This window comes from Martes martes (genome assembly GCF_963455335.1).
Source record: "Martes martes genome assembly, chromosome: 8".
In the NCBI taxonomy this organism is placed as follows: Eukaryota; Metazoa; Chordata; class Mammalia; order Carnivora; family Mustelidae; genus Martes; species Martes martes.
The window spans coordinates 97,386,198-97,399,723 of NC_137895.1; the positions used below are offsets into that span (position 1 = coordinate 97,386,198).

General features: G+C 43.6%; 1 protein-coding gene across 1 annotated transcript in view; it reads right to left on the reverse strand.

Annotated features, from left to right (window-relative positions):
* PPM1H (protein phosphatase, Mg2+/Mn2+ dependent 1H) overlaps positions 1-13,526 on the reverse strand; it is a 259,333-nt gene that overhangs the window by 120,747 nt on the left and 125,060 nt on the right. Inside the window, exon 4 of the mRNA XM_080811226.1 lies at positions 6,356-6,468. Coding sequence (XP_080667352.1) covers positions 6,356-6,468 — 113 coding nt within the window. The remainder of the gene's footprint in view (positions 1-6,355; positions 6,469-13,526) is intronic.

Below are 13,526 nucleotides of genomic sequence, written 5' to 3' on the forward strand. Positions count from 1 at the left end.
GTAGAGCTAAGGGATTATGTAAATATATGCTACAAAGATGGGGATGATGCAGGACAAAGGCAGATGTGGCAATTCACCTTTCATAGTACAGAACGGTGGTTAGTGTTCATTTCTCTCTATACTGTTTCTCAGACACCTGTGAACAGTGAGAGGCGTGGGGAAGTTGTTAATGGAAATGTTGTTAATGGAAGAAGATCAGATCTATTTCTGAACTCAGAGGAAGGCCACTGCCAAAGTAGCAGCCCAGTGGTAGGTATGGACAGATGAACCACTTATTAATAAGTAGTTTCAGGAAGGTTCCGTACTGGGCATTTATGTCCATGGAGATAAAAAGGAGTGAATAGTTCTTTACCCTCCCTTGGAATGGAGGAAGTTACATCATGTGTCACTGTCTTACCACCAGTAAAGGGGAGAAGGCTGAGAAACGAAACACCACAGAGGTATAACTGGTTTGAATTTAGAAATATAAGTCTGGTTTAATACCTAACTCCCATCCCCAAGAAAATTCAGACTTGCCAGAAGAATTAACCTCTGAATGGATACGGAAAGCTGTAAGTTCCATGGCGGGTAATTCTGGACATTGGAAAATGAGGGAAAGAGAAAAGAAAGAAAACCACCCTGGCTGGACTTAACTGGCTTCATTTTAAGGACATTGGGAATGCTTGCTTACTTCTGCAGACAGAGCTACACCATGAACACATGTGACCTTCCTGATCTTTTCCTAGGAGAACCTTCAACATGAGAAACGGGGGTCTGAATTCATGGCAGTTATCTTTTGTAAGATAGAGTCGGCCAGGCAATCCAGAAAATGCTTATTAACAATAGAGGATCATCAAAATGAAAATACAAAATTTACAGCGGTCTCAGAACTTTAGGGCCTTTGGAAGCGGGTAGCAGCCCTCATTTTGAGAAAATATTCCTTGTATCATGAACGAACGAATTCGACCACCCAAAGCTTATCTGCTTCAGTACGGCAATGCATGTAAAACAGCTTTTAAGTACAGTCATCCCCTCAATGACACCCCATAAACCATTTTAGGTGAAATCAAAGATGCCACGGATCATAAGGTATGATGACATACCTTATGCAAAGAAAAAAAATATTAATTAGAAACTCTCAATTTTAGAGATGTTAAAATGTGAACAGTGACAGAAAACCTTGTGGGTCTTAGCATGGATGGGAAACCCCAGGGCAGAGCACATTAACGAAGAATGTGGTGCTCTGACTTCCAGGCTTGGGCTGGAACAGATGAGAGAAATAGGATTGTGACGTTACAGTATTCAACATGCGCCTAGCACTTATTAGGTGTCTGACTGCTTCTGTGACTACAAATCGGGCAGGTAGAGTCATCAAGTTAACAAATCTTAAATGTTTTTCTTGAATCTGAATGAGTTCACCTAGTCTCAGCAGCCAAACTTTTTTTTTTTTTTTAAAGATTTTATTTATTTATTTCACAGACAGAGATCACGAGTAGGCAGAGAGGCAGGCAGAGAGAGAGGGAGAAGCAGGCTCCCCGCCAAGCAGAGAGCCCGATGCGGGGCTCGATCCCAGGACCCTGGGATCATGACCTGAGCCGAAGGCAGAGGCTTTAACCCACTGAGCCACCCAGGCGCCCCCTCAGCAGCCAAACTTTTAGACGCTGTTTGAAATAAGTGGAAATGGCTTTGCTCTCTTAGTGCCTTAGCTCTCTAGAAATACAATGAAATCATCCTCTAAAATGGAGTCAATGCATCTTCTCTAACCGAAGAATCACTCAGAGCACCCTAAGGAGCCAATGACTCAAACACAATGGGTGATAGTTTGCATATTGCTTTGCATGACATTTGCATGCTACCAGTTCTTTCTTCACTTGAGGTGAAAACCCGCCCACCATCTGCTTCTTGCCTAGTCCCTTACGATCCCCTAGGTATTCAGTTGGCCGCCTTTGCCTAGGAAAAATAAAGCAACTGTCATGCATCAGGTAGTTCCTGCGTGTTCTTCTCTGGCTGGTTAGCTCAGCAGAGGAGCAAAGGGCAAGTCTGTCCCAGACAGTGCCCTGGTCACCTGGCATCCCTGCGGAGCGCCCCACACCAAGGGTGATCACTGACTCAGAAACCACTAAGCCACCAACATGAGGCAGCCCTTCCTGAATACAACCCCACCCCACATGTGCCCGACAGTGAATCAGAGCGTTCACAGCTCCCTACAGAGCTCAGCAAATAGTTCCTGACCACCAGCAGCTTCTGAATCAAATCAGAGAGAACCTTCTCTTCTCTTGAGTGTGAATAATTATGGGGTAGTGAACCTATGATGAAGATTTGCTTTCACTCTCAAAGCTGTCAAGATTTAAAGTAAACATACAGCAGCCAATATCTGGCAATAAAGAAGAAAAAAACAGCACCTAATTAATCAGGGACCTGTTGCTAGAAACTTCTGTCAGATTTCTGCAATGAAGACATCCAGATGGCCAACAGACACATGAAAAAGTGCTCCACATCACTCAGCATCAGGGAAATACAAATCAAAACCACAGTTAGATACCACCTCACACCAGTGAGAATGGCTAAAATTAACAAGTCAGGAAACGACAGATGTTGGCGAGGATGCGGAGAAAAGGGAACCCTCCTACACTGTTGGTGGGAATGCAAGCTGGTGCAGCCACTCTGGAAAACAGCATGGAGGTTCCTCAAAAAGTTGAAAATAGAGCTACCCTACGACCCAGCAATTGCACTACTGGGTATTTACCCCAAAGATACAAAAGTACTGATCTGAAGGGGCACATGCACCCGAATGTTTAGAGCAGCAATGTCCACAATAGCCAAACTATGGAAAGAACCTAGATGTCCATCAACAGATGAATGGATAAGGAAGAGGTGGTATATATACACAATGGAATACTATGCAGCCATCAAAAGACATGAAATCTTGCCATTTGCGACAACATGGATGGAACCAGAGGGTATTATGCTGAGCAAAATAAGTCAATCAGAGAAAGACAATTATCATATGATCTCTCTGATATGAGGAGTTTGAGAGGCAAGGCAGGGGGTTTGGGGGGTAGGGAGGGAAAAAATGAAACAAGATAGGATTGGGAGGGAGATAAGCCATAAGAGACTCTTAATCTCACAAATGAACTGAGGGTTGCTGAAGGGTGGGGGGTAGGGAGAGGGTGGCTGGATGATGGACATTGGGGAGGGTATGTGCTATGGTGAGTGCTGTGAAATGTGTAAGCCTGATGATTCACAGATCTGTACCCCCAGGGCAAATAATACATTATATGTAAATAAAAATAATTTAAAAAAGGAAGAAACTTCTGTCAGCTCTAATCATCTGTTTAAATTCAGCCCTCAGATTCGTGACTACTTGCCCATAAGGGAAAACGGACTTATATTTAGGTAATTCTCACCAGAGTTCACTTAGTTGCTGTTTCTTGGGAATAACTGAATATTTTTGTAAACTCGAATACTTAAAATATTAGTACATAAACTAGGCAGTGATCCTGCTTAAGATGAACCGACTATCTGTGGCTCACACAAGAGCTGGAAACAGCACCCTAATGACACTAATTAAGTGTCCTGTAAGTTATCCTTTAGACTGTGCATACAAATAACAACTCCAACTACTCTTAGGTTTCTATATGACATAAGACCCACACATGAACAGCAAACCCAACTGATCACCCATAAAACCCCAAATTCATATCTGGATACTGGAACTGGAACACTACACATGTAATTAACTTATAGGGTTTTTAAAGATACTATTTTATCATAGGATAATTTGTGTGTGTGTGTGTGTGTGTGTGTGCGTGCGCGCGCACACTTTATAGCTTTAATAAAGATAAAAGTACCTATTAGGCATTTCAAATTATTGTGAACTTGTAAAATATTCTACTTTTATAAACATTTAGGAACATGGGAACCTGTGTTATACTAATAGTTCAAAAACAACTCTAAGAAGGATAAAAATTATACCCCCAAATCCACAAGTATAGCATCACTTTACTTTCTCCAAGTATCACTCCTCATGGGATAACCTATAGGATGCCAGAAACTTTAGGAATTATCTCGTCTACCACCACTATTTTTATAGATGAGGAGAGTTCAAGATCTGGTCTGGAAATTGGCACTTTAAAAACAAAAGTGGGTGTGGGGGACAGGGGGAGAAGAGGGGCCCAGAAGATGGATACTTGAAACTGGCAAGTCCTGGACAGGGCACTGGAGCTTTTGGGAAGTGGGATCGAGGCTGTGGCTGGTAAGTGGCTCTGTTAAGAGCTTGGAGCTTGGAAGAAAACTATGTTCAAAATGAAGATAATCCAACAAGGAGATACTCTGGGCCCAGAAGCTGGGTTACTGTCTGAGTTGGAGACCATCTGGTGAGAGGTGCTTCCCTGGAATGAGAGGTGGGCCTGTCCACAGGGAGCAAGGCATTCTGTCACCTCCCTACTCACTGGAAGGACTAGAAAGGCAGTCATTTCCAAGGGCGTGGAGCTAAACGTAAAGACAAAGGACTACGTGCATCAACGGCTCCGTCACTGATTCAGTCTCCCTCCCGGCAGAAGGGCATCGCTTCCTGATCTGCTCATCCATCCAAACAAACACAAGATCTGGAACACAACAACAGGCTCAGAGGCCAGCTCCTCAGTGCCTGTCTTAAGAGTCCCCGGAAGACTGAGGCTTGCTAATTTTTTTTTTTTTTTAAGATTTTATTTATTTAGAGGCGCTTGGGTGGCTCAGTGGGTTAAAGCCTCTGCCTTCAGCTCAGGTCATGATCCCGGGGTCCTGGGATCGAGCCCCGCATCGGACTCTCTGCTCAGCGGGGAGCCTGCTTCCTCCTCTCTCTCTCTCTGCCTCTCTGCCTGCTTGTCTGTCAAACAAATAAATAAAAAGTCTTAAAAAAATAAAAAAAATTAAAAAAGTAATGGAAAGAGAAAGAAGTCCAAGTATTTCTTCCATTTTCCCTGGTAGCTCCTGCCCAGGGAGCTCTCTCTCCTCCCCACTCTCCTGGGTTCTGCTGTAGGAAATCCTCCCTGGGCCCTGCAGGCCTCAGGTGGTAAACGTCTTCCGAGTGGGTTTCCTTTCACTCCTTCACTCAGCTGACCCACCTGAGCAGGAGTCTGTCTTCTGCCAGGAATCTGTCATGACACCAAGGAGTAGAAACCATGGGATACACCTGGTATCCTACCGACACTTCCATTTACCCAGCACAACATTATGTTGAAATGGAGACACAGAGTTTAATGGAAACCCACATACAGTAAAAATAAACAGACCTTCAAAACCCATCAATTATCAAACCCCAAATACTGCTGCCTTAGGAGTTCGCTCTACCTGACTCTCTGGACTCTTCAGTGGGAGAGCAAGAAAGGACATTTAAGTAGAGGGAATAAAAACTCCCACAGGCTCTGTAAATGGGAGTAAAAGTAAGGTAAATTCCTCTGCGGTCTGAGGGAGTACCTCTTCAGCCGTGACCCGATGCGAACAGGGAAGTGGGGGAGTGGGGTCAGACCTGGAACAGGGCCAGGGCAAGCAGGGATGCTGGAAGAGGCATGTGACCTGAAGGGAGGGGATGGAGGAATGAGGGCATCCTAGGACCACAGACGGTGCAGAGACATCACTGGTCCCCTAAGGACATCTTGCAGAGTCCAGTACTCCAATTGCTTTCCAAACAAAGAGTCGGTCTTTAGCAAGAATCCAACATATGCTGTGACTAAAGGGGCAGAGAAGTATGTCATACATGTCAGAACACTTTTCACAAAGTCTATAATTTTAAAATTCCCTGCACCTAAAGTGAGGACACATCAGTTATTTAAAATAAAAGCCAAGTTTATCTTATTTCCGGTAATGCTGGATTGAGTAGGGGTGAACCATAAACTCGTGGCCAAAATTCCTTTCAGTTGAGCCCAGAAAAGAAGAATACAGCCTCTCAGGGCTTGTGCATAAAAGGAGAAACTCGTGGGCTTCTGGGAGGGGACGGAGCAAAGTCACTGAGCAGAAGCAGAACCAACTGTGGAGTCCTCCCGGGTCCCTTCCAAACACCCCCTTCATTCAAATCCCTCTCCTCTCTCCTCTCACTCTCACATTTTATGCTTCTGCTAAGCTTTTATTGCAAATCAGGTTCTGAAGTCAAAAAACATTTGGATACACCCAGTTTAACTTGGCCACAGGTATACATGCAAACTGCCCTGGTGGGCGAGCGGAAGACAGCCTTCACCTTCTCATGCCAGCCCAATGACTCATCTTAAATGCGTTTTATTCAGATGCAGAAGGATCCTCTTTCTCAATATCTAATTGCCCGTCATTTAATTCTTTTAAAAAGGATAGAAATTATCGAAGGCACTGGAAATCAGTAAAGCCAGACAGAGAAACTGCTTACCTGCTGTCCCCAGCATTTGCCACATACAGCTTCCCCAAAAGGCAAACCACGATGAGCGCTGTGCAGCCCCCAGATATATTATATGAACTCCTCTCTCGTTCTATCTGAAGGTCCTGGAGAAAGAAAACAAAGTCAGTGTTAGAATGGACAGGAACTCATATCAAAGACTTTCTGAACCTCACTCCCCCGACACAGCTCTTTGAGACTGAATGCGCTTCAAAGATGGGACAAGAAAATCTTTCGTACTCTTCTACCACCTGAAGAGCATTTCTCACTGAGGACACTGACATAAAACCATGGTCTACTAGACCATCTGCAGACCAGAGACAGGAAACAAGGGATGGCAAACAGATCTAACCTGAACAAAAGGGAGAAAAAGAAAACCAACTGTATTCAATAAATGTAACTTGTGGCACATGTAGTCTTTGTATGGACTGCCTGAGCTGCCATGTGAGAAATACTGGTAAGGTCGAGTACTTGAACCCGAGCAATGTTTTTAAACCCAAAGTCTCCAATAGTTGCTTTTACAGCTAGGTAAGGGAAGTGACTTGAAGGATGGTGTCCTCTACTCAAAGCAGGCAGGAGTCAACCCCCTGTCTTATTAATCAAAGATAGAAGCTCCCAAACGCTGATCTGACTTCACCCTCCCCCAGCCGCTGGTTCACAGCAGGGACACACATTCACAGCAACAGCCAGTATTTCCCGAGCCCGGCTTCTGTGTCAGGCCGGGCGCGAAGCCCCGTACATAGAGAATCTCGGCAGATCCTCACAACCGTGTTATTATTATTTTTTAAAAGATTTTATTGATTTATTTGACAGACAGAGATCACAAGTAGTCAGAGAGGCAGGCAGAGAGAGAGAGGGGGAAGCAGGCTCCCCGCTGAGCAGAGAACCCAGGACCCTGAGATCATGACCTGAGCCGAAAGCAGAGGCCCACTGAGCCACCCAGGTGCCCCTTCAAAACTGTATTATTAACCTCAATGTTCAGATGCAGAAGGGGGGTAACCTGCCCATATTTACCTGGTTGGAGTTTGGATTTCAATCTTGTTCTCCTCCTCCAAAGCTTATTATTACCTGCCACCTAATGAGGCCTCCCCAAGTCAATGAAAAATTGACCAAGACTCCCATGGACAGAGAGACATCATCCAAGACAGAGGTGTCTGTGAAATCCCGCCTCACTGACAGAAGCACGGTTCCGTGACCTGAGAAAAATGTGAGCTGAGCTAGGAAAACAAAATGAATGTTGGCTAAAATAATGCCAGACATTCCCATGGTAGTCGAAGGTTGGGGCAGAGGGAGGGAGGAGGAAACATGAGGAAGTCGTGCTCTGGCTGATTCTAGGATGTCCCTGGTAGACAAAGGGCCAGGGCACTTCTCTGGTTCTTAGAAACCTACAGAGTTGCAACTCTGCTGCTTTGACCAACCTCCTCGTAGAGAAGGGAGGAGATAATCCAGTAAGCCAACACTGATCAGCAAATGCTTGGCGCCAGGGGCCAGCGGTGGTAATACATGGTCAGATAAATCGCCAGTGAGAAACTGGAAACAGGAGAAGAGCCAGAGCTGAGGAGACAGATGAAGACCAGCACACTGTTAAAAAAGAGATAAAAAGTACAAAAACAGGATCTGGGAGAAACTAACTTACTGGGGATCAACTGGGTAAGGGGTGTAGGGGGAGGCTGAGGAACCGTGGGGGTGGGGGGTAAGAATGTGTGTATGTGGGACGTAGTAGTTTAGAAGTGAAGAAAAACTCCAATAAGGGAGTGAGCAGACAACATCGAAAGCTGTAGAGTCAAGCATGAGGACCACTCTTGAAGACCGTGCCAGATTTTAAAAATGTACTCAAACCCTATATCCATTAGTTTCTTAGAGGATTACTGTATTAAACTGGATGCTATGTGTGATGGGCTTAGCTGGCCATTTAGATCCTTCCCGGGGCCAGAAGCTTCATGACTGAGAGCAGAGACCTCTATTGCTTGCTGCTAGACCCTTAACACCTATACCAGGCCAGGTTAAAAAAAAAAGATAGTTCTTAATCTGTTAAATGGGCAAATTAAGAAATACTTTTGGACATGCCCAGGTTTCCAAATTATGTCCTCACCACCTGACCCCTGTTCGTAATTCACAAAGGAAAAGCTCACAGTGCAAGCAAATGCTCACTGAGATGATGATTAAGCTGGAACCCACGCCTCACTTCAGATGCAGCCCACTGACAAGAATGAATGAATGGTTACCAGGTCCTGCACGGGGACGGCAGGAGCCTGGAGAGCGAGGAGAAGGAGGGGCGAGGACAGCAGCCAAGAAGACCATCAACGGGGAAGTGAAAGGGAAAGAAAATATCAAGGTGTCCGAAGTTCTGTCTAGCCTTCAAACAATGCGTAAGAACAGAACCAACAACCCAGTTCACAAAGCAGTTGTGGACGGATATATTCCCTTTCTTTTGCATTTAAGTAAGTACTATAAAGTTGATGTTCTGATAGACACATGTGTCATCCAATTAATATATAAACTTGTATATCAAGTCCACACTTGATACTACTACTCCATAACTGTTCTTAATATACTGGAAGGAATTGCTGAGGGTAACAGAAAGTGTCCTTTCATATCCAGAATCAACGTCTGTTTGAATACCTAATGCCTGAATGAAAGACTATTTTTATTTAAAAAAAAAAACAAAACACAAAACCGTGAGCACCCAACTGCTTGCATGCTCTACACAGGCTGGAGTGTGAACAAGCCTCGAAAGACTGACATCCCTGGTGCAATCCGAAAGAAAATGCTATGGTACACAGAGTCCGAGTAAAAGCACCGTCCATGGCAAAAATTGCCACTGGGACACAGACAAGTTCATTCTGCATCACACGTGCATTACTTTCATGGTTAACATTGCAAGAAAACCTGATTATAGTATTATTTAATCCTTAAGAAAAAAAATCAAGGCAAGAATGTACGTACGACACTATGATTTTCTGCTACAGCGGAGTTCCTATCTGCCTTCAATCTGGAGGGAAACGCTCCAGTTAGCTTGCCCAATTACTCCCTTGCTATTATATTAATAGTGTGATTCAATATTTTTTTCTAATTGATTCCATCATTTCTTTCATCTTTTCCTATATTTCAACTACATTCCCTCTGTAGTTTCCCCAGCATAAGGAGCGCTATATTTGGCAGCACCATCACTTAAACAGTGGATTAATGTCTAGCTACTTTGTATCCAGGAAACTTTGCTGATATGTTCATGCTTTCATCACCCCCCACCATTTGTGTGGTGAAACACGTGTGTGTGCAGATGCACATGTGTGTGCACATGCTTTAATTACATGTATGCTCTCTGGGATTTGAAAGATTCCAGACTTGGTGACTAGGATTTGAAAGATGTGTTTCCATAGACTTCATCCCCCTGAAGGATTCACTGACATTAAAATACACTCTTCTATTTCTTCTAAAACTGGGTGTAACTAGAACATATTCTAAAAATAATTGCTTCCCCTCCCCTCCCTAGAAGCCAAAATAGCACATTTATTTTTTCCTACACCACCTACTCCTCTTTAAAAGATGTTTCGCAAAATCTTAGTACTGAAAGGAACATTAAAGGACCATCTGCATGGTTCTTTTACTACCAGATCAAACACGATAAATGAAGTCAATAAAGATATTTACTGCTGAATTAGCTACCCATTTTCTTTAAACCCTCAACTTTTCCAATTAGCTTAAGCTACTCACACTTCACATAAAAATACACACACACACACACACATACATATATAAAAATGTATAGTTATTATTATATTTTATAAAGCCTTGGGTATATTTTCAAAAAATCAATGAAATCATGGGAAAAACTGTGCACTGCTTTGTGCTAAACACGGACCAATTTGGAATATTTCCCCATTTTAGCTTTAAACAAACCCGAAGACATAAGTCTAGCATAACTTACCAGCAAAACACATTGCATGTACTATCATTCCTTTTCAAGTATGATCTAAAAGGACCAACTTACACACTCATAATATTCAATTAACAAGATTGTTTTATCTGCTCAGTCAAGAGTCCTACAGACCTCTCGGAGCCACCTTCTATTTAAGCAGGACTGATTTATCCTGTGTTGCATCTGTCTAAATACTACATTTAAGCCAGGACTATCTCTAAATTTTAAGAATGGTTCCAATTTCTAAAGACTTGGGATTTTATTTTGCTCCCTTTTGTTTCAAAGAAGGCAATGAAGGAAAATAAGATGTGTGAAATGAGACTAATTCTGCAGGAAAGAACTGCAAGAGAGAAAATATATTGCTCGGGATGGTTGTAATTTGGTTTGAAAGTCCCAGAGATGACGCAACTCCAGGATCATTCTTTGTTTCCTACCAATTTCAGGTTCCAAAAGGACAGCAATATCAAACAACGGAAGGGAATGAGTGCTGGGTAGTTTCAATAGGACTTGGCAGCTCCCCACAGATGGGTTAAAACACGGTTCTGAGCACATTGCTAATAGTGTCAGTCACAAATAATAAGATTCTGCATGGTTTCAGTATCTGGGTCTGATTTTGGTTTATTCTGAGAACAAGCCAATCTGTCAGCCAGGCAACGGGAAGGAAAAAAACCCCCAGTATTGCCTCATGTTGCCACCTGCTGGCTGTTGGTAGAATCACATGCTCATTCCTTCTTGGAGGAATTTCCTGTTCTACCAAAAACAAAGACAAAACAAAACTAGCTTAATTAAACACAGACAGACATGCAGGTCCATAACTTACCATGAATATGGTAATTATGGAAAACACTAGGATTTATAAACTATAAATAAGCTTTGCATTTATCCTCTTTTTCACTGCAGTGTCACCATATGGTTTTTTTGTTTTTGTTTTTGGACCAATAAATCCAAGCTCAGTGCTATTTCCAGTCATTAGCTCAGTAACAGGAAGATGTGTGGTAGTTTTACAAGGGAAAATACTGCCATTTTCTTCCTTTGTAACAAGCAAACTTCTAAAATATTCTTCACTCTGGTGATGAATCCATACCCACACTGAAAAAGGAAATAGGACGGAATTGTGAAATTCCTCCTGCCTGTGTCCAGAATTCAAATCCCATGGGTGGTAGGCTACAAGGCTCGTCTGTGCTGACTGTGCTGTGATTCCTAGGAAAGCTGGGATCTCCTGCAAAAGCCAGTAGTGGAAGCGACCTCCCTCATGAGTGTGAAATGCTGATGATGAGACCCTGTTTGGGGAGGGTGGGCAAGCAAGGAAAAGACTGACATCAGGATGGAGAAGACAGTTATCATCTGGGGCCCAGCAGAAGCCTAACACCACAGGTGACAAGACGCAGCCGCCGAAGGAGGCACCATGACAAAGTATGACAAAGCAGAACGGAGGTCATTTCAGAAGTGCCTGAGATTCTGGTCCTGTGGGAAACTGTGGTTCGACTTCCACAGTGGACACAGGAAGAATAGACGATGCAGCCTTCTCAGTATGAAGGAAGATCCAAGATGAGATGTAATAAAGGGGGCCCAAGGGCAAACGTGCCTCCTCGGGAAAGCACAGGAAGGATCAGAGGCCAGGGGTCAGAGGTCACCTCCACCACAAGCCCCACGCTGCGGCAGGCAACTGGAGGACCAAAGAGGAAAGGAAAAGCAGTGACCTCAAAGCAGCTCACAGTATTTGATGAAACTGCTCTCATCTCCACTGGTTCAAAGCGTTTTCTCCACTGCTGGTAGTCTATATTTTGCGACGAGTACCTACTTTTTTCTGGAAATCAATGTTCCTTACTCTGGCGTGCTGTTTCTAAGTCTTTTTAACCAATCCTTCCTTTCAGATAGGTATCTGCATTTCACCACCTCACTTCACGTCACTTAGAATATCAAAATAAATGAGATATCGTATCTCTATATGCATAAAACGTGTGACTCCAAATGCCCCCGGACATAAAATCTAACCTTTTATTTCCAGACCCCATGGTATCTAGGAGAATGCCAGCTATAAAACAGAGCCTCAATAAATACTAGTGATTGAGGACACTGCAGAGAGACAGACCAAAGACCTTTGACTCTACATTGCTAAGCTGCTGTTCATGAAGCAAAAACCCAAGTGAAGGGCGAGCTTTGCCTTTAAAGATACTGTAAGCGACTTCTAAATCTTCTAAATCTCAGGAAGGGTAGCTGCAAAGATGTCATCAGTGAGGCAAACTGGAGGCTTAGGAGCTGGGCTTGGGGAATTTTCAGGGATGAAAAGTGTGAGAAATAGTAAGAAAGCCACAAAACCAAAAATAGCGGCATCTTATTTAACACTGAGTTTCTCCTACTACAGAGGATCAGAACTGCACAGAACCTGCAATATGTAAAGAACACCTAGAAAGAGGAAAGCTAGAAAGTGGCTGGCTCCTGTGAGGAAAAAATTTAGAAGTGCCCAAGAAATTCCAAACGTGCCCCACTCCGAAAGGGCCAAGGAGAAACCAACAAGGCCAGGCCAACGAGGTAAGGAAATCTACTGCATGTTGGGAATCTCAAAAAACCAAAGTTTGCCTTCAAACGCTGACTCTCAAAAATGTCATACTGCAAAGGGGAGTAAAGAAAGAGTGTCTTCTATGAGCCGGCAATGGCCTTTCAGGCCATTAAATTGAAGGTACGCTGTGTAATTTCTGTGTTATGGGTTGTAAAGCTCACCGCCAGTGACTTAATGTTTAAGTTGGGCACATTTCTGTGACACTGAGTAGATTTTTCCTGAGGTCCCCCATGAAGCAAAGGAAAAACAAGAGCCTCTCTCTGTAATAAGACATCATCCAAACAGGGACACTTTTGAGAAAAAAAGGGGACAGTATATTAATAATTGTTCTGGGCCAAAAGGCACTGACCGGCTCAGTCCCTAGGAGGACAGACAGTAGGGCCACCCTAGGAAGCACCATGCAAACCAATGACAAATATTGTCATTTAATAAGGCCAAGCACATGGTACAATGCCCAGGTAGGCCTCCGGCATGCTGGTGGCTAGAGAGACAACCTGGGAAAAACTTGAGTGTGAAGAAGCAGCTGCAGGCTGGAATGAACTGGAGATGAGATATGGCTTAAAGCCAAAAATTCATAATATAGCACACCAGGTCCTTCCAGGCCACCTCTCCAATTCACCTTCCATCCATCATTCCTACCTTTCACATCGGCTTGTTGCCTTAGGCCCATCTGGGTTCTCTGATGT